Below are 22945 nucleotides of genomic sequence, written 5' to 3'. Positions count from 1 at the left end.
AGTTTGGGGCAACCGAAAAAACCTGATAAAATGTATTGGGACTAATGTGATATCGTGAAAAAGTGAAAGTTTGAGGAATCACTGATCTGGAATATCTCATATAATCAGACTTCTTCAGAACTACCTTTACACTTGGTTGAGAAGACCATATTTTGGAGAAAGAAATGGAGCTTCATTTTGGAGGATAGATGTGTAGGTGTGGATGTGTGTTTCTTGTGTGGAAATTTCCTCCACAATATTCTTTTTTTATTTAATGTTTATTTTTTATTTATTTTGAGAGCAAGAGCGAGCGAGTGCGGGAGGGCGCAAGCAGGGGAGAGGCAGACAGAGAGGGAGAAAGAGAATCACAAGCAGGCTCCACGCTGTCAGTACAGAACCGGACAAGGGGCTCAATCTCACAAACTGTGAGATCGTGACCTGAGCCTAAATCAAGAGTCAGACGCTTAACCAACTGAGCACCCAGGTGCCCCCACAATATTCTTGTAGTTGAGTTTCTCTGTTGGGAAATGGGATGAACCATTAATTTTTGTTTATGGTATAAAATAGGATCCAGCTTTTTCTTTTCCTGTAGATGGGTATCTGTAATGTCCAGCACCATTTTAGGAAACCTCTCTTTCTCAGTGAGGTGTAATACCACTTTGCTATATCTGGTGTTCATCTATGAATAGGTCTGTTTCTGGGCTCTCTTTTGGGTCACATTGACCTGTTTTCCTGTCCTGTGCCTGTGCCTTGATGACCATGGAAAATGGCAGGACTTGGGGCAACTGGGTGGCTCAGAGCCTGGAGCCCACTTCAGACTGTGTGTGTCTCTCTCTCTGCCCCTCTCCCACTCACACTCTGTGTCTCGCACTCAAAAATAAACATTAAAAAAAGAAGAAAGGAAGGAAGAAAATGGCAGGACTTGCTCTCTGGCAGACTCCGGTAGAGTACATGCTTCCTTTATGCTCTTTAAGAGGGTCCAAGTGTCCTCACTAGTTTTTAAGCTTTTTTTTTTTTTAACATTTATTTTTGAGAGAGAGCAGCAAGAGCACGAACGGGGGAGAGGCAGAGAGAAAGGGGGACAGAGGATCTGAAGTGGGCTGTCAGCACAGAGCTCAACACGGGGCTCAAACTCATGAACTGAAAGATCATGACCTGAGCTGAAGTCAGACCCTCAACCTACTGAGCCACCCAGGAGCTCCTTGTCTTCACTATTTGACCTTTGACATGATGGGGCTCAGGGTGTACTACCCTAAAATATGTCACCATATTGAATATCTTAAGCTGGAGGAATTTGAGAAAATGGCAGGAGGAGGAAGGTCACTCTGACCTCCCCCTTTGCCTTTATTCCCTGAAACAGGTCATTAAACTCCCATGTGAAAGGTGCCCTTCTGTACCAGGAGAATGGAAATTCTTACCACCAGAGACCAGGAATTTGGGGCAAAGAATTCTGTGTAAACAAACCTTGTTAAACCTACCCCACCTTCCTAATTATTTCTTCACCATGGTCTGCCCCTAGCCCGAACCCCTCTGCCTTGTCAGTTCTTCACAAATAAGTGGTTTCTTTGTCTAAAACGTAGAAAAGCTCCCTGCTCCGCTACTTCTTTGGGTCTTCATTCTTCTGTGAAGGCTCCCAGGTACATGTAAGCATTCAATAAAATTTGTGTGCTTTTCTCCTGCTAATCTGTTTTTGCCAGTTTAATTTTTAGACCCAGCCAGGGACCCCAAGAGGGTTGAGAAAACTTTTCCCTCCCCTACAGACACTTCTAGGAGAAGTTTTAAAATTACATCTCTCTTGCTGGCTCCTTGGCTTGCATATGTGTGTGTGCGCGCACACACACACACACACACACACACACACACCCCTCAACACAGCTTCCTCGATTTTTATTTGAATTGGATTTAATTTAAAAATTACTTTGGGGCATCTGGATGGCTCAGTCGGTTAGGCATCTGACTCTTGATCTTCACTCAGGTCTTGATCTCAGGGTCGTGAGTTTAAGCCCCGCACTGGGCTCTGTGCTGGGTGTGAAGCCTACTTAATTAAAAAAAAAAAAATAGGGGTGCCTATGGCCTGGGTGGCTTAGTAGATTGAGCATCCAACTCTTGGCTTTGGCCCAGGTCATGATCTCCTGGTTCGTGGGATCAAGCCCCACTTTGGGCTCTGCGCTGACAGCACTGAGCCTGCTTGGGATTCTCTCCACCCCTCCCTCTGCCCCTTCCCCGCTTGCATGTGTGTGTGCGCTCTCAAAATAAATACAACTTTGAAAATAATAAAAATTACTTTGAGGAGAATTCATATGTTTATAATATCTTCCAGTCCTGATCTTGGTGTATCTCTCCATTTATTAAGATATTCCTCATTGTCCCTCAAAGTTGTATACTATTTTCTGTAAAGGTGTTTCAGATCTTTGAATTTATTCTTACTTTGTGTTGTTACACTGTTGTAGAAGTGTATATTTTCCATTCTAATCTTTATGCCTTCTTGCCTTGCCTTCCCCAGCTGGCTGGGATTTCTGGAAGTGCTGAATGAAAGTGGTGATATGGAGGTTCATTCCTGATCTCAAAAAGAATGTTTTCTAAGTCTGACCATTGAACATGATGTTCACCGTGGGTTGTTTCATCTTTATAGGTATCTTAACAGATATCTATAAAATCTATAACAGATACCTATAAAATTAACAGATAAGGAAGTTCCCTGATGTCCCTTAGTCTTCATGGAATGTTAAAATTGCGAATGGATGTTAAATTTTGTCAAATGCTTTCTCTGCATCTATTGAGATAAGCAGATTGAGGGAACCATAGGCAGTACATTTTATTAACTAAATTTTCTAACGTTAAATGATTTTGTATTCTTGTGATAAAGTCAACCTAATTGTATTTTATTATCCTTTTAAAATAGTATTTGATTCTGTTTGGTAGTATGATTTAGGATGTTTGCATTTTGGCTTATGAGAAGAAAATTATAGTGAATTTTATTCTTTCACTGCCCTGGTCAAGGTTTGGTATCAAGTTAAGCTAGCTGTGTTCACTTTGATTTCACTAATGTTAATCAGATCTGAATTCAGGTTTGCTCTTTTCTTCCTGAGTCCTATTTTTCAGTTGTATTTCTTCCAGGAATTTATGTGTGTGGTTTGCATTTTCAAATATATTAAATTGATCACAACATCCATAAATCTCACTCAAAGTGATATTCCATTTCTATTTCTGCCAGATTATTGCTTTGATCTGATCTCTCCCCCACTCCCCACCTTCCCTCCAATCATTGGAACAAAGCTTTATCAGTTTTATTAGTCTTTCTGAGAACAAACTTTTGGCTTCATTGATCCTTGTATATCCATGTTTTTCTTGTCTGTTGCATTGAATTTTTTACTATTTCCATATATTTTCTTTAGGTTTCTCTGTCACTTTTCTAACATCTGAAAGATGGGTGTTTAGCTCATTAATTCCACCTGTCTTATTTTCTAATCTACCTTCTAGAAAATTTTATGTTTCCTTGTAAATACTAGGAAGTACTTATTGTTTAAGTCAAAATATCTTCTAATTTTCATTGTCCTTAGACCCATGGGTATAAAGAAATATGTTCCTTTTTTCCTCTTTGGATTATACTTTTTAAAAAAAATCAGTATAATTGACATACAATAAATATCTTAGTGGCTTCAGGTGTAAATCATATGGACTGGATAATTTTATATATTATGAAATGATCCCCACCATAAATCTAGCTATCCTCTGTCCCCATTCAAAGTTATTACAGAATTACTGACTATATTCTCTATCTGTACATTACATCCCCATGACATCTTTATTTTCTAAGTGCAAGTTCCTACCTCTTAATCCCCTTGACCTGTTTTGCCCATTCCCCCAATGCCTGCCCCCTCTGGTAACCAACCATTTGTTTTCTGGATCTGTGAGTCTGTTTTTGTTTTTTCTTTTGTTTTTTTGTTTAGATATAAGTGAGATTGTATGGTATTGGTCTTTCTCTGTCTGACTTATTTCACCTAGTGTAGTACTGTTGATGTTGATCCATGTAAGATTTCATGGTGAGATAGTAAGATTTCATTCTTTTTATGGCTGTGTAGTATTCCATTGTGTATATACACCACATCTTCTTTATCCATTCATCTATCGATGGACAATTGGGCTGCTTCCATTGCTTCCCTTTTCTCCACATCCTCACCAACACTTGTTAATTTTTTGTCTTGTTGATAATAGCCAGTCTGACAGGTGTGAGGTGATAGCTCCTTATAGTTTTGATTTGTATTTCCCTGATGATGAGTGAGTGATGTTGAGTAGTTTTTCACGTGTCTGGTGGCCATTTGTATGTCTTCTTTTGAAGAATGTCTATTAACGTCCTCTGCCCCTTTTTTTAAGTAGGCTCCATAATCAGCATGGGACTCAAACTCATGACCCTGAGATGAAGAGTTGCATGCTCCACCGACTGAGCCAGCCAAGTGCCCTCTTTGCCCATTTTTTTTTTAATTTTTTAAATGTTTATTTCTTTTTTGAGAGAGAGACAGAGTGACAGAGCATGAGCAGGGAAGGGACAGAGAGAGAGAGACACAGAACCTGAAACAGGCCAGGCTCTGAGCTGTCAGCACAGAGCCTGATGCAGGGCTCAAACTTACAATGAGATCATGACCTGAGCCGAAGTCAGATGTTTAACTGACTGAGCCACCAAGGCGCCCCCCTCTCCTGCCCATTTTTAATCAGGTTGTTTATTTTGTGTTAAGTAAGTAAGTTGTGTAAGTCCTTTATATATTTTGGTTATTAACCCTTTATCAGATGTATGATTTGTAGATATCTTCTCTCATTGCCTGGGTGGCCTTTTGTTGATGGTTTCCTTTGCTGTGGAAAAGCTTTCCAGTTTGATGTAATCCTATTTGTTTATTTTAGCTTTTATTGCCCTTGCCTAAGGAGACTGGTCCAAAATACATTTTGCTAAGAATGATGTTAAAAAGCTTACTGTCCTTGGTTTCTTCGAAGAGTTTGTTGTTTTCTGGTCTTACATTCAAGTCTTTAATCCATTTTGAATTTATTTTTGTGTATGATGTAAGACAGTGATCCAGTTTCATTTTTTTTGCATGTAGCTGCCTACAGTTTTCCCAAAGACCATTTATTGTATATTTTTGCCTCCCTTGTCATAAATTAATTGTGTGTGTGAGGTTTTTTTCTGGGCTCTTGATTCATTCCATTGATCTGTGTGTCTGTTTTTATTTATTTTTTGTATTTTTTAATCTATATTTTTAAATTTAATCTTTTTAATGTTCATTTTTGAGAGAGAGAATGTGAGCAGGGGAGGGGCAGGGAGAGAGGGAGATACAGAATCTGAAGCAGGCTCCAGGCTCTGAGCTGTCAGCACAGAGCCCAATGTGGGGCTCGAACTCATGAACTGCGATATCACATCTGAACTGAAGTGGGAAGCTGAACCGACTGAGCCACCCAGGCACCCCTGTGTGTCTGTTTTTGTGCCAGTACCATACTGTTTTGATTACTGTTCATTTGTAGTATAGTTTGAAATTAAGGACTGTGATCCTCCAACTTTGTTCTTCTTTTTCAAGATTGCTTTGGCTGTTCGGGATCTTTTGTGGTTTTATACAAATTTTAGGATTCTTTGTTCTAGTTCTCTGAAAAATGCCATTGGTATTTTGTTTGGGATTGCATTGAATCTATGGATTGCTTTGGGTAGTATGAGCATTTTAACAATATTCTTCCAGTCCATGAGCACAGAATATCTTTCCATTTATTTGTGTAGAAAGTAGTACATTTCTGAATTTCTAAGCATATGAAAATTTTCTCTTGTGGTATTTTCTTATTGATATCTAAATTTAGTGTTTTGTGGTCAGAGAATATATTGTGTTTTCAATCCTTGGAAGTTGGTTGAGACTTGTGTGTTTGGCTTTTCTGAATGTTTGTGTGCTTTAAATAAACGTGGATTCTGAAGTTCTTAGATACAGTTTTCTCCATGTCTTTTATGTCTAGTTGGTCCATCACATCATGCACATCTTCTGTGTCTGTATTCATTTGTGTTTGCTCTGCCAGTCACTGAAAAGAATAAAATAGTATATTTATACTATATATGTTGTATATTAAGTGTACTATACATATGTAATAAGTATACCATGTTTATGCTTTATATACTATAATCAGTAATCCTACTGTGATTAAAGATTTATCTGTTTCTCCTTACGGTTCTATAAATGTTTGATTTATATATTTTGAGGCTATGTTATTAAGTAGTCAGATTTACACTTTTTTTAATTTTTATTTTTTTAATTTACATCCAAGTTAGTTGGCATATAGTGCAACAATGATTTCAGGTTTTACTGCTTTATTTTTTTTTTATTTTTTATTTTTATTTTTATTTTTTTTTTAATTTTTTTTTTCAACGTTTATTTATTTTTGGGACAGAGAGAGACAGAGCATGAACGGGGGAGGGGCAGAGAGAGAGGGAGACACAGAATCGGAAACAGGCTCCAGGCTCTGAGCCATCAGCCCAGAGCCCGACGCGGGGCTCGAACTCACGGACCGCGAGATCGTGACCTGGCTGAAGTCGGACGCTTAACCGACTGCGCCACCCAGGCGCCCCTTTATTTTTTTTTTAAAGTAATCTCTACACCCAACACAGGGCTGGATCCCACAACCCTAAGATCAAGAGTTGCATGCTCTACACACTGAGTCAGCCAGGTGCCCTGTCCTTTTGCTGTTTTAGCTACTTTATTGTGAATCACATGCATATAATAAATACACAAAACAGGGGCACATGGGTGGCTTAAGGACCTGACTTCGCTCAGGTCATTATCTCACAGTTCATGGGTTCGAGCCCCGTGTCAAGCTTTGTGCTGGCAGTTCGGAGCCTTGAGCCTGCTTTGGATTCTGTGTCGTCCTTTCTCTGCCCCTCACCCACTCATGCTCTGTCTCTCTGTCTCCCTCTCTCTCTGTCTCTCTCTAAACATTAAAAAAAAATTTTTTTTTAATACATAAAACAAATATATTGTTAGCAAATAATTATAAACTGTATGTCTGTGTTGCCATCACCCAGGTTCTAGCTTCATCTTTCAACCATTCTGTGTCCTTATGTTTAAGATATGTCTCTTGTAGGGGCGCCAGGGTGGCTCAGTCAGTTAAGTGTCTGACTTCAGCTGGGGTCATGATCTCACAGTTTGTGAGTTCGAGCCCCACGTCAGGCTCTGTGCTGACAGCTCTGAGCCTGGAGCCTGCTTCGGATTCTGAGTCTCTCTCTGTGTCTCTCTCTTTCTCTGCCCCTCCCCCACTTGCACTCTCTTTCAAAATAAATAAATAACTTAAAAAAATATATGTCTCTTGTAAATTGCATCTTAGATGAATTTTGTCTTCTATCCAGTCTGAAACCTTAAACTACCATTTAGCTTGATTTGGGGCTTGATCCTACAACTGAGATCATGACTTAAGCTGAAATCAAGAGTCGGATGCTCAGCCGACTGAGCCACCCAGGCGCACCTACCGTCCTATCTTTTTAAAGCTGTACAAAACAACACTGCTGTTCTTTTACTCACCTATTTACCATCTTCTTTATTCACCATTCCTTTTTTTAGACTCTGACGTTTAGGTAGTATTGTTTTTCTTCTGTCTGAAGCACACACATCCTTGTACTTCCTTTAGTGGTATTTTGCTGAAGTCAACCTTTATAGTTTTCTGAAAATGTCATTCTGGAATTCTTGAAAGATACTTTCACTGGATATAGAACTCTGGAATAGCCAGATATTATCTTTCAGGACCTTAAAGTTACCTTTCCTGACTACCCTCTGGATTCTGTTATTTTACTTGGGAAGTTGTTCTGTTGAAAGGTAGTTTTCCCTCTCCTTCTGGATACTTCTAAGACCTTTATTTCCTTTTCTTGGTGTTCTACAGGTGCTCTGCCCCATTTTTCTCCCACTTTACCTTCTATAAATCTAAATATTTTTCTGAGCTTTTACTGTCCTTTTCAAGAAATCAAGCCACATCAATATTGTAAGTGTTTTCCCCTATATTTTCTTCTAGGAGTTTTATAGTTTCCATTCATACATTTAGGTCTTTGATCCATCCTGAGTTAATTTTTTTCACTGTTGTTTTGAGAGGCAGCAAGTAGGGGAGATGTGTGTGGGGGGGGTGGTGACAGAGGATTTGAGGTGGGCCCCATGCTGACAGCAGGGAGCCCAATGCAGGGCTTAAACTCGAGAACCATAAGATCATGACCCAAACCAAAGACACTTAACCGACTATGCCACCCAGGCATCCATTTTTTGAGTCAGTTTTTGTATGCGGTGTTAAATAAGGGTCTAACTTCATTCTTTTGCATGTGAGTATCTAGTTTTCCCAGAACCACTTGCTGAAAAAACTGCCCTTTCCCTAATGAATCATAGCACCCTTGTTTAAAATCATTTGACCCTACACAAGGGTTTATTTCTGGACTCATATAATTTTTTTTTAAATTTTTATTCATTTTGAGACAGAGCATGAGCAGAGGAAGGGCAGAGAGAGGGAGATATAGAATCTAAAGCAGGCTCCAGGCTCTGAGCTGTTAGCATAGAGCCTGACATGGGACTTGAACCCACAAACCATGAGATCATGACCTAAGCCAAAGTCAGAAGCTTAACTGACCGAGCCACCTAGGTGCCCCGAGGTATTAGTATTCTTTATGTATAATATTAAAGAATTAGATCTTCCAGTTCTGGCCCCCCCCACCCTATTCCTCAAAACACATACCTCCTGAACGTGCCTCTTTGACGTATTTTGTTCCCTCCATAACCCACTACTTTGTCTTGATTCATTGACAGGTTGTGACATTTTTCTCTCGTCCCAGCTGTGTGGACAGTGCCACACGTCCTCTGAACAACAACGGCTCTTGCATGCATATTTCAGTGTCTCTTTTGTCAGAGAGCCCAGCAGAGCCACGGTTCTTCCGGTGCCAGCCCTGAGCTGAGCGAGGAGTGCCCTGCCGAGATGGTGAAGATGACAAAATCCAAAACTTTCCAAGCTTATCTGCCAAACTGTCACCGAACGTACAGCTGTGTCCACTGCAGAGCCCACCTGGCCAATCATGATGAACTGATCTCTAAGGCAAGTGGTTTGTGCCCAGAAAATGATGAGATCCCCCTGAGGATGATCAGACCTAATTCATAGACAAACATTTAACCATCGTGTGACTTTGTGGGTCTGTTGTGTCCTGGAAGTGTAGAGACTCCTGGGCAGCATTGATGAAAGTTTCGTGCATGGTGGAGTGTGATTGCACTGTGATGTTGGTGTGCTTAGTGTGTTGGTCATGGTGTTTGTGCAGTGGGTGGGTTTTGGAGGGATAGAAAATCACAAAAAGCAAGAGGAGTAGGTTAGTTTGTCAGAGCAGTAAAGTTAATGTAAAACCAAAACACATCAAAGGAACAAAGGAAGTCTAGCAAATCTGTGGGAAGAGTTTAATAATAAGGGAATTAAGAAATTTTAAAAACTCAAAATGCTTAAGGAGAAAACAGCCCATCATAGAGGAATGGGGGAAAGAGGATTTTTTTTTTTTATGTTTTATTTATTTTGAGAGCGAGAATGCCAAGCAGGTTCTGTGATGTAAGTGCAGATCATGCTGTAAGTGCTATCGTGCTATAAGCACAGATTACGCAAAACTGTGAGATCATGACCTAAGCCGAAATCAAGAGTTGGACGTTTAACCAACTGAGCCACCCGGGCGCCCCGAAGAGAGGATCTTTTAGAAAAATCGTCAGGACGGACACTCTGAACAGGGCCACAGCAGCTGCCCTGGGCACTCTGTGTGGGACCGGGAGCAGCCTGGTAGATGAGAAAAGAACAGCCCAATTCCTTATTATTAAGTTGGACCCTTTTTTAGCAGCATCTGAGGTCTATAATCAACCACTTGTGAACACGTAAAACGATTCAAATGTAGTAGGTGGGAAGTTGTGACCGTTCTCTCCTGCCCATCCTTGCGGGTCACCACCACCTCCCCCCATCCTCACAGGTTTGCCTTCTTGGGCTACGTGAACCTCATGCTCCTTCAAAAACAAAGTCAGGAAGTTGGGCCTTTCAGGAATCCCTGCTTAAGCTTCGCACTTTAGTCAGTAGGAAGATCGCTTGCCTACTTGTGTTTTAGCTAGGTGATAATGAATGGTTGTCTCATTTCTGTTTATCATCTAAAATAAACACCGTGAAACGAGGCAGAGAGTTCCTGTGCTCTTGCTGCTGTGGATCCTTTGTCCATTCAGAAGATTCAAGTCAGAAATGCGAGGGTCTCGGTTCCTGGTTTCTTGGGTGCCTTCCAAGGCAGGCTCCGTGTGTGTCACAGTGTCTGAGTTTGTGGAAGGCAGAGCCACTCTGTGACTGTCAGATGGGGCTGTGTGGCTTGGTGACCTCCCTGAGCCATGCCATCTCAGAAGGCATAGGTGTTTGTTGGCATCATCACGGTGTTGGTTCTGAAGCATGCTGGAGGCTCCATCATGGGGTGGGCCAAAAGGAATTTGGGATGCTTCTTTCAACGAGCCCGAAAGACTGTTTTTTAAATTACATTGAAAGTAGAGACCTGCTAGGTGGAAACAACTGTGACCTTAACTGAGTATCTCAGGATGAAAGTCATGCTGAGAACCTAAATGCACCAAGCACACAGTCTGCCAAGAGGCATCAGACCTTGCATTTCAGCTGGTGATACAGGAAACTGCTGCTTTTCCTTCCATACATTGTTAGTCCATAAGTTACCATGTAGAGCAGAATCCAGTTCATATGAGGACAGAATTATTGTCTTGACAGGTGTTCACGAGCCTCTGGGGCCATCTTTGTCACTAGTAAGCAATGCCTTGGTCCAGGGGAGCTATTCCTGGTACAGGCAGGTCTAGTTGTTAGAAGGCTCTGATTTTATCTGTGGCCCACATCTGGCACACCACCTGTTTTCTGTGAAGTATTATTGGATCACAGCCACATTCGTCTATTTATGTATCATGCCAGAGTAGTTGCAACAGAGGCTGCGTGGCCCCCAAAGCCTAAAATATTTATCAGCTGGCCTCGTTTACGGAAGTTTGTAGGCCCGCACTCTAGTCTGACTTCTATCTAAACCCGAACCTCAGATCTGACCATATCACTGATCCAAACCCTGTTTAAACAAGTAAGGATTTGCAGAGTAGGTGAGAGAATTAGGAAAATTGGTCTACCAAATTGAAGGCTGATAAGGATGTTCAGGAAAGCCTATGAGATGATTATTTGTTAAATTGGCCATGATGTAATATTCCTTATTCTAGAAAACCACTTGAAAACTCTTCTTAATCTGAAAGCTGTATATTTCTTTCTTTTTTTTTTTTTTTAAGTTTATTTATTTTGGGAGAGAGAACACACATGTGAGCAAGTAGGGGAGGGACAGAGAAAGGGAGAGAGAGAATCCCAAATAGGCTTCGTGCTATCAACGCACAGCACCACCCCCTCTCCCCGTCCCCCATGCAGAGCTCAAACTCACAAACTGTGAGATCATGACCTGTGTCAAAACCAAGAGTCAGTTGCCCAATGGACTCAGCCACCCAGGCACCCCTAAAAGCTATGTAACTCAGTCAAAACACTGGTAGCCTCAAGCTAGGTTATACCACAGTAACAAAAAGCCCCCAAGTCACAGTGGCTTACCACACAGGTCTTGCTCCGGTGAAATGTCTGTCCAGGGTCTGGGAGCACTGTGACTCCCGGGTCCTGTGTGGGGTCCAGAGCCCCAGAGGCCTATGGTAGCCGTTCCTCAGCTTGGCCCTCCACTCACGTTGAGGCCATGACCTGAAAAAGTGTCTCCACCTTTATTCCAAAATGCAAAACTCACCATCCCTTTTCATCTTACCACAACAGATATGTGACAGCTTTTTCTTCTTTGCAGTCTTTTCAGGGAAGTCAGGGACGAGCCTACCTCTTCAATTCTGTGTGAGTACCACTGCCGTTGGCCTGTGGACCTGCTGTGTTCATGGTCACGTTACATTTATTGCTTCTGTACATCCGTGCAAACAATTACTCAAAGGCTAGAATGACCAGAGGGTTTTTTTTTTAATTATTTTTATTTTCATTAAAAAAATTTTTTTAATGTTAATTTTGAGAGAGAGTGCAAGTGAGGGAGGGGTGGAAAGAGAGGGAAACACAGAATCTGAGGCAGGCTCCAGGCTCTGAGCTGTCAGCACAGAGCCTAACGCAGGGCTTGAACTCACGAACTGGGAGATCATGACCTGAGCCGAAGTCGGATGCTTAACCAACTGAGCCACCCAGGCTCCCCTTTTTATTTTTTTTTATTTTGAGAGCGAGAGGGTGCGTACGAGCCAGGGAGAGGGAGAGAAGAGAGAATCTTAAGCAGGCCCTACACTCAGCACGGAGCCTGTCATGGGGCTTGATCCCACAACCTTGGGATCATGACCTGAGCCAAAACCGAAAGTTGGACGCTTAACCAACTGAGCCACTCAAGCACCCCAGGTCAAGTGTTTTTAAGTGATCTTAAAGAATTGTACCCTCCAGTCAGAGTTTCAGGGAAGAGTGTGCTCTTACCTGAGGAACTAGCTCCCACATGTGGTGTGGTCTGTGCCCCATTTGTGGTGGGTTTGAATTTTACTGCGCTATGCACCACAGAACTGTCACCTCCCTAGGAACCTGGCCCATCTTGGAATTCTCCTGGGGAAATGAACAGTTGTTCCTTCTCATACAAGGTGGTGGTGGGCAGGGGGCGGGAAGGTGGGGCATTAAGAAGAAACACTGGTGCCTTTGGTAGCCAGCTAGCTGGAGAAATAACCACCTGAGGCGGGAGCCGGGGAAATGCTCTGGTCTCCAGCGATTTCCTGCCTCCTCCCCTGTAGGGTGAACGTGGGCTGTGGCCCCGCTGAGGAGAGGGTCCTTCTTACTGGCCTGCACGCGGTCGCAGACATCTACTGTGAAAACTGCAAAACCACGCTCGGGTGGAAATATGTAAGTAACTGTCTATTCCAACCTCTTGGACACTGCACAGATTACCAGATAAAACACATTACTAACAGACACAAAATTCGCGAAGGAGTAAGCCCTCCCCCTGGAAGTGTCAATCCATGTTTTAAAATAGAAATTCTGAGCCAACTAAAGATAGACGTAATCACATAGGCACACCTGCCCACACCTGCGCTCCCAGGGCAGGGGTGACAGCCATGCCTCACAGTCCCACCCTGCAGACCTAGGCCCCTGAGGGGCCCCTGGAATGAGGGGAGGGTCCCACCTGTCTGGGGGATGCTCGCCGACTGGCCAGGCCTGCGGTGGCTGCTGACATTACTTAGCAGTAGCGATGTCAAGCAGAACCGTCTGTGGTGCTCAGAAGTTTCCGCCGCACCCACTGAGGCCTGGCCTCCCCCTGCCCATCAGAGGTTTGGCCTGTGGGCAGCTTCTGCTCCCCCACACTCCCTGCTCCCGTTTTCCCCACCCCTCCTTTCAACTCCCAGATTTGTCCCTCTGGCCCGCACACTTGGTGCCCCCTGGCCATTGAGTGCACGTCCACCCTGGGCTCTGGCATCTGAGAGGCGTGTCTGGGTGTGGCTGGCACCTGCCTTCATGACGTGCTCTTCTGCAGCGATTCTGGTCATCTTGGTCAAGGCCAGCTGCTCTCCCTCTTTCTGTAATTCCCGATTGTTCCTATTCTCTACATTCCCCAATCACACATGGAGATGGGCTTGGTGAGGCCTGCACACACCCCCAGCCCATTCCGCTCCACTCTCACTGCCCACCCAAGGGCCTTCTCTTCTTCCGACGTCTTGAATGACCTCCAGGGCACTTGGCATAGTTGCCTTCACTTGCCCCTTACCCGAAGTCCCTGCAAGGAGGCTCTGGCTCCTCGGCCTCCCAGACTGCCTCACACATGGTAGAGGCTCGGTAGCAAATTTGAATTAGCCTTTCCCTGTGAGTTTATCGGCAACTTCACAACGAGTAGGAGTGGCCTGTCCTGGTCTAGGTGTGCTTGTCACCGAGACAGACCCTGCCCCCCCGCCCCAGCCCTGGTCAGTACTGCACACAGATCACCTGGGGAGATTTAATACCATCCACTTATTTTCTTTACCAAGCGTGCAGTGAAGCCAAAGTGAAATCAATTCTGCCCTGAGACCTTCTTTCTACTTTTTTTTTCTTTTTCAAGGAACATGCCTTTGAGAGCAGTCAGAAATATAAGGAAGGAAAATTTATTATTGAGCTTGCCCACATGATCAAAGACAATGGTTGGGAGTAAAGTGAAAACTTTGTTCTCTTCTGAATCCTATTTTGTGAAAGAAACTGTAAATGTAACGGAAACCTAGGAGCATCCTGGATGACAGTATTTCTTGAACTTTGAACCTTGTAGGCTGGCCTCTCCCAGCTCTTCTGGTGGTAAGGTGTCCCCTCAGCCTCTGTCCTGTTCATGTACATGGCTGTTTCCGAAATGTTTCAATGACCTTTTCTTCTCAAGTTCCAGAGAAAGAATTAACCAACTGATGACTTACCCGTCTAGTTAATACCTTCTTTTAACCTATGCCTTTACAATAGAGTTTGGTTGTGCTCTTTCATGTTTGATAGAAAACCAAACTGAATTTCTGCGGACTACAGGGTTAGGGTCTTTTTAGAGAGTAAGTTCATTCCTCTCTTTTGGAATGAGGGTACTATAGCCCACTTTTTTCCCCTAATTCGTGAAACTACAAATGCACTGTTCCTCTTGCAGATGAACTGTTAAGGCATAGTGCTCATTTAAGAATCTTCCAGAAGCAGCCAATGAATCTATATGCCAAGGGACCTTTTTCTTTTTTAAGCTTTGCTCAAAAACAGAAGACACCACTGATTACATTTTAGATAAGCTATAAATAGAGAAATATGCCTAATGGAACATCTTGTTTATTTAAGCCAACAGCTTCCCTATCTAGAAAGCAAGCATTAGCAAAGACTATTCCAGGGGTCTGCAGGGGCACGCTATTTAGGCTGCAGTCCGGCAGGGCCCTGGCGGTGGGGCTTCTGCATCAGTTGCTGAGGGTGGGTGGTCCACAGAGTTAGAGTTTAACACACTGGACCGAGTAAAATCGGATTTCCTTTTCTACTCTGATGTACTTGAAGAAAAAGAATTACTTTTGCATATGAAAGAGGCCAGAACGAGCAGGATAAACTTCCAAACTTGAGATTTGGGAGATTGTTTTAACATTTTTTTCAGGAAAGGTTAAAGTTCTAAGACCTATTTAAACTTTGTAAATGAATATGGGTCTCCTGTGCCCCACTGGTTCTGTCCCTTGAACTGATACAGAAGGGATCTGGGCAGTCTTCTAAGTCCTGTGTCTCAACCATCCACCCGTGCCTCTGCAGGGAGAGGGCACTGTGCAGAATTTTGGCCAATGTTCAGAGCATGGAGGTCAAAAATCATTCCCAAATAAGTTCTGTTTTTCAGTGTTTGAGCCTGACTCCAGCTGCTAGGCCTGGCCAGCTGCTCCAGGGGTCTGGTGGGGCCTCCAGTGTAGCTGGAGACCCCTGAGCCCCCATTGCTGGGGATGGGGGCAGGAAGAGAGGGCCCAGGGAGGCAGGGAGAGAGAAGGGCAGCGTGCCCAGAGGTTTCTCTGCTGGGCCAATGTCTGAAAGACAAGGTCAGCCCCGTGGCAAATGTGAGCTGGCTGCGAAGGCTGAGAACGGCTTCCAGTCCAGTGGGAGGTCCCTTTCCTCCTTCCAGCCCTCCTGAGCCCCGGAGCCCATGGCCCCCCTGGGTGGTTTTGGCACAGCTGCTCACCTAGTTTCCCTTTTGGCACCATCTCTCGGGTTAAGCCTTGGAACGTGGGGAAATGGCGCTGCCTTGCTGTGGGTGAGGGCACTGGAGTGCGAGCTAGTGTATACACATGTCTCCAAGTATCGGAGGCAGATCTCTGTACAGCCGCGTAGGCCTCTGCGTGTACACGTGCTCCAGCAGGCTGCTGCTTCCTGAGCTGGCGTGCCCCCCCCGCCCTCCCCCCCCCGCCCCAGATGTAGGTTGTCCCAGAGCAGCCCCGTGTTTGAGTTCATGTGCAGCTATACAGCCTTCAGGCTCCCAGGGCACAGTCCTGCATGCATGGCACACTCATTGCCACGGTCAGAAACCTGAAGACGCCGCACTTGAGCTGGCATGTGAAGCATGGTCATCTGCAGCTTTGGTCCTTAGTGGCAACTTTGAAAGGACAGAAAGACGCCTTCGTTGAGGAGTACTCCTCTTTGAAAACTTCACCTAAACTGACACCTCCCTTCTTGCCTTGGTGCCTCCATGAGCCTCAGTGCTGTGTCTGAGGCTCCAAGAGGATGAGGGAAATGGGGGTCCTGGGGGTGCTGAGGGCAGGGCTCCCGAGCACTTCTCCGCAAGATCTCCACATAAACTGAAGAATCTTCTCAAATTCTTCTGACCGATTTTTGTATATACTAAACTTCTATTTAAAGCTTTTATATGTTCTGGGCAAGTTTACTGCTCCTTCGATTTGAGCACTTTGGTTTTTGTATTGTCTTTTGTGATGGCATTGAAACATTTTTACTAGTGGTCTTAGGAGGCCTTGTTTTATTTTGTTGGTATCAATTACCACTTTTTTTGTTGGTCTTCTGAAAAACCCAAGCTCCTCTTGAAACCAAAAGAACAGACCGTGAGCTGACTTCAGGGAAGGACATTCACACACGAGACCACAACCAGATGTGCTGGTAAAGTGTTGGAATGTTCCACCCTTTTAAATTCCTAAACAGTAAATATCATCCTGTGACTTTTATTTAAATTATTTAAAGTATTTTTTTCCTTGAAGTTTGGGAAGTGATGCCAGGATCATAAATGCATTTAAACTATGTGGTGTTCTCTGGCACAGCACATCTACTCTAAAAGTGTGGTTTAGTTTTGTTGCTGTTTTATATATACATATATAGATAGTATTTTTATACCTTAACGCTTATTCTTGATGGCATCTGTCAGATATTACGCGAAATCAGAAATGGGAATCTTCTTTCAAAAGTCCTTTAATTTACCTGATGACTTCACCAGGTACTTAAAAAAATCCAAGTGGTTTTAATACCTAGAAAACTAAGTTCCAAAATGACCTACAGAAATGTAAACCCTCATTTGTCAAAGGCTCTTGGGTGGATCTGCAGCCCAGAGTGGCCTGGCCATGCCTTGGGCCAGGTGCATGTGGTCACTGGGTGCAGCTGGAGGGACGGACCAATGGACAACAGCCCGAAGGTTTGCCCCTTGGAGCAGGACTGTCAAGCTCACGTGCACAAGCCTCCTTCAGCCTCTGCGTCCAGCCCTCTGTCCTCTGTGTCCGTGTGAGGTTCAAAAATAAAGCTTCCAATGTCAGATGTGTCCTTCCCAGTAGCACCTCCTGTTGTGGGCACTGGGGGCCCTGGATTCCCACAGTTCTCATTGTCCACGGCTTCTCCCATGTGGGGTCCTCCTGTTCCTTGAGGTGGAGAGGCAGGTAGTCCTGGGTGTGGGCCACAGGGGAATGTGGCTGTGACTACCCATGGTCCTTGCTGGGCGGGCCTCAGTGAGTCCAGGCATAAGGTAACAGAGCTTTCCCTGCTGCGGCTCCGGTCCCATGTGGGGCCATGCGGCCCACTGTCTCCTAGAGCTCTGTGTCACCGGGCTCCTACCAGTTGGGCTTGTGCACGTAGCCCGAGAACGCCTAACTTGAGCTCACCCCTCCTGAACGCTGAGGGGTTAGGAGCCCTCTGGGACTCCCTCTTCACCCCCACGTACCCGGAGTCCACGAGCGACTAGTCAGTGGCCTGCAAGTGCGTTTACATGGCTGTCACTGCATCCAGCCCTCTCCTCCTGGGTGAACCAGACTCTTGGGATACATTTCAGGCACACTGGAGTGTAAGCCCTTCACTAATTGGGAGGGTAGTGGTGAGGAGGTCATGAAGAGGGATGAGGGCCAAAGGCAGAGGCTGAGAGGTCACTCCCTAGAGCCCAGGTCCCTGGTTCCAGCTATGGTCACAGGCAAGGGATTGCAGAGGCACAGGGTGCCTGTGGGGCTCAGCCTTGTTCTCAGCACAGAGGAAAGCTGGTGGCAGGCCTGAAGCAGGATGACCACAGGCTGATGAGCTTTAGGCGGGTGACACAGATATGACCTGTGTGGATATGCACAAGGGGCTTGAACAGATGCAGGTGAGAGATAAGGGGCTTAGACCTGGGGTTCAGCATCAGAGATGGAAAAAGAAGAGCCCCCCCAGCATGTTCTGGAATTTGAAGTTTGGGTGAGGGGAAGAACCAAGGACAAGCTGGAAAGAGTGGTGGCCTGTGCTGACCTTTAGACCATAGGCCTTAGGAGTGGGTGTGAGGAGTGGACAGCCTTGGGGCCAAAGGAGACAGACAGTGGGAGGCGGCAGCTGTCCCCACCCTTCTGCAGAGGCACTTTGGGAAGGCCGAGGTAGCCGTGTCAAGGTCAGAAGCATGGAAACCAGGCTGGCACAGGCTATGGAATGAAAAAAAAAAGGGTGGGCAGGCAAGCAAGTATGTTTTTTAAAAGACATTTATAGAAAAATAGAGTTAAGGGATTTTTAAGTCTGGAAACGCTGGTGAGGCTGGCCTAGAAGCTCTGGTGCTAGGGCTGGGGGTCGAGTGAGCATGTGGGGAGGCAGGGGGCCAGGGGGCACACCAGCTCTCTGTGGCCTTTGGCACATCCATTGGTAACAGCAGGCGCTGGCTGGCTTCTCCCATGTGTGGTCCTGGTCCTGTCCTGAGCCGGAGAGGTGGGCAGTCCTGGGTGTGGCCCTCGGGGGAACATAGCTGTGACCACCCATGGTCCTTGTTGGGTGGGCCTCAGTAAGCCCAGGTATAAGGCAGCAGAAGAGGTTTTAGAAACTGATGTCAAGGCTCTAGTCTAGCATCCTCAAGCCACCGGCAGCAGGGGCCCCCCCAAGGTTTGGATGCCGAACCCTGCCGCCAGAGTCTCCCGATCAGAAGATCCGAAGTCTGAGACTCTGTTTCTAACCAGGTCCCAGGTGATACACTGAGTAAACAGTCTCAGACAAAATGACCGAAGTGGGGTGGGGAAGGGAGGAAGGCCAGAGTCAGGACACAGCCTTCCTCCCTGTCCCAGACCCGTGCTGCAGGCTGGTCTAAGGGCCACAGCCCACGCCTGGTGGTCCAGGTTGAGGGTTCTAGGTAGGCTCAGGCCTGGAAACAGGGCCAGGCCACTGTACCAAGTGAAGGTTGGGAAGGCCCAGGGGCCAGGAAAGGGGAACAAGCAAGAGCTCTAGTGAGATGTAGTCAGGAGGACAGAAAACTCTGTGATGTGGATACAAGTCCCCAGCCCTGAGTCCCTACGGGGACCCAGAGTGACAGACCTGCTGCTACCATGAGCTGAAGTCCCCAAAACCTCGGCTGGGTTTTTTCTTGGCTACAGGGACAACTGCACTGGTTGAGGGCTCTTCCTCTGCTACACGTTTCCTAGAAAGAGAAGAACCACTCTAGCTGCTGTGTACCAATTCCTGGAGCTGGGGGCCCACACCCTCCCACGGCTCCCCTCAGCGTGATGTCACACAGCCACGTACCCCCAGCCCCAAGTCCTCAATCCCCAGCCTGCGCAGTGGCCCCCATGGCCCCTGCTTGTCCTCACCACTGGTGGGTTCTGACCCGTGGGCACTGGTAAGCTTGGAGAGCACCATGCAAAACGGGACAACAGCCCTCGCTCCACTCACGTGGCTGCCGGGTTGATGTACTTGCCCACCCCCTGGCGGTACGTCTGGGGGCCCTGGCTCCCCGGCTTGGGCTGGCTTGTTTTCACTGTGCTTTCTGGGGCCACCTCCTCGAGCTGCGTCTTCTTCCGCTCCTCAGCAATCTGTGAGGAAACAGGACAACAGCTGGCCCGGAGCTCCTCAGGCTGGGCAAGTTCCCCAGAAGCCCTGCCCACCTGGTGGCTGAGGCCCCCTCACCTGAGCGTCAGCCTCCTCGTAGGGGTCCACAAACACCGTGGTGGAGTCAATGCGGATCTCCTCCTAGCAGCGGAGGGAGGCAAATGAGGGGCCGGCAGAAGGCAGCAGGCCCCTCCTAAGCCACCTGCCTGATGCCAGGCCTGAGCAGCGGTCCCTCTACTCTCCCTGAGTACATACCTTAGGGCGGTCAGTTTTGGGGTCACTCTCCACGTTCTCCATGGCTGTCAGTGTGTCAAAGCCCCCAACAACCCTGCAGCAGGGGGACAGGGGTACTCTGTGCTGCAGGCAGTGAACCCCCAAAAGCCAAGTCCCTGTGGCATGCCAGGAAGAAGGGCAGAGGATGGGCCTGAGAAGGTCCCATAGGGGTGAGGGCCATGGCCTGGGGAGGAGAGGCCGAGGGGAGAGGTAAGAGCAGGGCCAGTGGGCCACCTGGCTTGTTCAAAGTTTTATTGGGATGTAGCCACACCCATTGCTTCTATGCTAGTGCCTTTGGCGCTACAGACAGCTGAGCTGAGGGTTGTGACAGACCATGAAGCCAGGAAACTGGAAATACCATCCGGGCCTTCACAAAACAAGAGGACAGAGAACAAACATGGACCAGACTTGAGAATTGGAACCATCCAGAGGAGAGCCTGAGGGGGGTGAGTTCAGGGAGGGCAGCTGGCCAGAGGGGGCTAGAGCTCCTCTCAGCCAGCAGGTCTGCATGGCCATGACCGTGGCAGTGATGGTGATGAGGGCAAATGAGCATGGAGCCAGGCAAGGGGGAAAGGCAGTGAGAGGGTCCCACTGGGGAAGAAGCCCACCCGCACCCCAGACCTCAGCAGCAGCTTCTCTTACCGCCCGAAGATAGTGTGCTTCTTGTCAAGGTATGCGCAGGAGCGGAAGGTGATAAAGCTGGGCAAGGAAGAGAGGTCATCAGGACGAGCGTGCAAGCTCCCCCACCCAGCCTGACTTGGGTCATGGCTTCTGGGCACAAACCAGGCGTCCTCGTCCCTCAAGAGCTATTCTGGGAAGCTGGAGCTCACTCGCGTGTGTGGCCTTCATGCCCTGCCCGTCCAGGGGACCAGGACCCCTGGCTCCCCAGGAAGAGGCCCAGGGCACAGCTGCCTGGGAAGGAGCAGGAGAGGCTGTGCCTCCAGACCCGGCTACTGCCACCTCCTGGGCAGACACTGCCAAAGCCTGCAGGGAGAGGCTGCTGGGGGAGTGAGTGGCTGGGGAAACTGGACACCAGAGCCCACACCAGTGTGACAGCAGCTCAAGGAGCAGGGACTCTGAACTGGAAGAAAGGACACGAGCAGGAAAGGGAGCAAAGACACTGAGGAACATAGGTAAATACCCATAAACACTGACCAAGTAAATTTTTACATCTAGTTTGGTATAAAAATGAGTGAAATTTAAATGCCTAACTATACTAATGTGAGATGGTAGAGCTGGGGGGCCAGGACTGGAAGGATCTGTCTGGGAGGGAGAGAGATAACTAACTAGTAACTATAGACTTTAAATAAATCTACTTAAGTGACACATCTAACTTCCAAATCAGGAGAAAGAAATGAAAAATATTTTTTAATTTTTTTTAACATTTATTTTTGAGACAGAGAGAGACAGAGCATGAACGGGCGAGGGTCAGAGAGAGGGAGACACAGAATCTGAAACAGGTTCCAGGCTCTGAGCTGTCAGCACAGAGCCCGACGCGGGGCTCAAACTCACGGACCGCGAAATCATGACCTGAGCCAAAGTCGGCCGCTTAACCGACTGGCCGCCACCCAGGTGCTCCGAAAAATATTTTTTAAAAGGGTGACTAGAAAGCACAAATGAAGGTAACAGAAAACAATCCAGACACCGTCTGGAAAGTTAGGTATGCACTTATGACTGTCAGGCTGAGGTAAAATAGTCCCCACTCCAGCATGTGCTGTTAGAAAGACAGCCCCAAGACTTCAAGGATCTAGAAAGCTCCAAGTTAAAGGATGGAAGGAGATGTTTAACAAGAGATGGAGGCAAAAGCATTCTGGGGCGGATCCCGGTGCATAAGGGCATGAGGCCACACCCCTGGAAGTGGTGCAGGCCGGGCAGCCTGCTGGGACACGGTGCGATGCCACCCACATCCCCGACAACCCACAGCATGCACACACGCACACACACCTGGCAGGGACGGAAGGCTGAAGCACATTCCTCCAGGGACAGCACTCCCTTGGGGCCCACCAGGTCTGACCCGATGACAAGGCCAGCGGGCAGGTGTCCACAGACGTCAAAACCCACAACTGTGCAGACCTTAACTCTGGCCACCGAGTGGGTCACTCGCTACCACTCATTTCTAACACACATGGGGAACCTTAAAAGGGAATGAAATAGTCCCAAAGAAAAAAAAGGAAACAGAAAAACAATGAAAGGGCAAAGACATAATACAAAGGAAGTCTCAAATTAGTTCTTTGACCTAAGAAGAAAGTGCCGTCAACATATACAGACTCAAATGTCTTCAGGGTGGAGAGCAAGACGCGAGGCTAAGAAAGGAGAGAAAGAGAAGAGAAACAGGAAGAAGCCATTAAAGATGGAAACTGAGGGAACTTACATGAAGTAAAAACAGAGAAGCCTTTCGTGAGCCATTAAGGGGAGTGGGAAAGGAGATACGGTGAGCAACAGGAAAAGAGATGCCATGGAAGCAAGTTTGGAAATCTAGACATGGACCAGTTACATTCTGGCAAAACAGAAACGTGGTCCAGTTGGCCCACGGAGTGGAATCTGACTAAGGAATTAGAGTGAATGATCTGCAAAAGCTGTCCTTGACAAGCTAACTGAACAAGCAGCTGACTCCAATCTAAGTTTAACCACCCCAGGCTATAAAGTGAGGGCAGGCTCACTGTGCAGGCTGCACCCTCTCAGACTCTGGTCCCACCAAACCAGTTCTGACAAGCCACACCTGGCTCCAGAAGATAGATAGTGGCACATGGTCTAAAACAGTGGTCGTCGGACCATCATTGCACAGCAAGGACCAGACCGGGTTTACTCCAGAACAAAGGACTGACAGACAGCAAGGCTGGTCAGCCCAGAGGATACATCCACAAATTCCAGGAGGAAAGGAAAACCATAGGACCATAGTAACAGATGCTAA

At 46.5% G+C, this 22945-nt stretch overlaps 2 protein-coding genes across 4 annotated transcripts in view; one reads left to right on the top strand and one right to left on the bottom strand.

Moving 5' to 3' along the window:
- The first annotated feature begins 8653 nt into the window (after window positions 1–8653).
- On the top strand, window positions 8654–17732 carry YPEL1 (yippee like 1). Its single transcript, XM_047090226.1, has 4 exons — window positions 8654–9057; window positions 11837–11880; window positions 12795–12903; window positions 14090–17732. The coding sequence occupies exons 1-4, from the start codon at window positions 8941–8943 to the stop codon at window positions 14177–14179; spliced, it is 360 nt and encodes a 119-aa protein (XP_046946182.1). The 5' UTR covers window positions 8654–8940; the 3' UTR covers window positions 14180–17732.
- PPIL2 (peptidylprolyl isomerase like 2) overlaps window positions 16908–22945 on the bottom strand; it is a 30290-nt gene continuing 24252 nt past the window's right edge. The window contains exons 16-21 of one of the 3 annotated variants that reach the window (XM_047090224.1): window positions 20677–20733; window positions 20017–20089; window positions 19840–19902; window positions 19606–19745; window positions 19252–19354; window positions 16908–18377 (exon numbers count right to left, since the gene is read on the bottom strand). In XM_047090224.1, coding sequence (XP_046946180.1) covers window positions 19258–19354; window positions 19606–19745; window positions 19840–19902; window positions 20017–20089; window positions 20677–20733 — 430 coding nt within the window. In that variant the 3' untranslated portion in view covers window positions 16908–18377; window positions 19252–19257. Of the gene's footprint in view, window positions 19355–19605; window positions 19746–19839; window positions 19903–20016; window positions 20090–20676; window positions 20734–22945 lie in introns of all 3 variants that reach the window. The other 2 variants (XM_047090225.1, XM_047090222.1) reach the window with 2 other exon arrangements.

The sequence above is a fragment of the Lynx rufus genome, unplaced genomic scaffold, assembly GCF_022079265.1.
Source record: "Lynx rufus isolate CCGP_SWC_20201006 ecotype Redwood Valley unplaced genomic scaffold, mLynRuf1.p SCAF_29, whole genome shotgun sequence".
NCBI classification, from domain to species: Eukaryota; Metazoa; Chordata; class Mammalia; order Carnivora; family Felidae; genus Lynx; species Lynx rufus.
Note: the sequence above shows the minus strand (reverse complement) of the source record. Positions and strands in the feature narration are given on the sequence as shown.

Bases quoted from the DNA above. Each gene is read 5' to 3' on its own strand.
- YPEL1 (XM_047090226.1), top strand. From the start codon at position 8,941: ATGGTGAAGATGACAAAATCCAAAACTTTCCAAGCTTATCTGCCAAAC. The intron at 9,058-11,836 runs GCAAGTGGTTTG...TCTTCTTTGCAG, and splicing joins ATGATGAACTGATCTCTAAG to TCTTTTCAGGGAAGTCAGGG. The intron at 11,881-12,794 runs GTGAGTACCACT...CCTCCCCTGTAG, and splicing joins GCCTACCTCTTCAATTCTGT to GGTGAACGTGGGCTGTGGCC.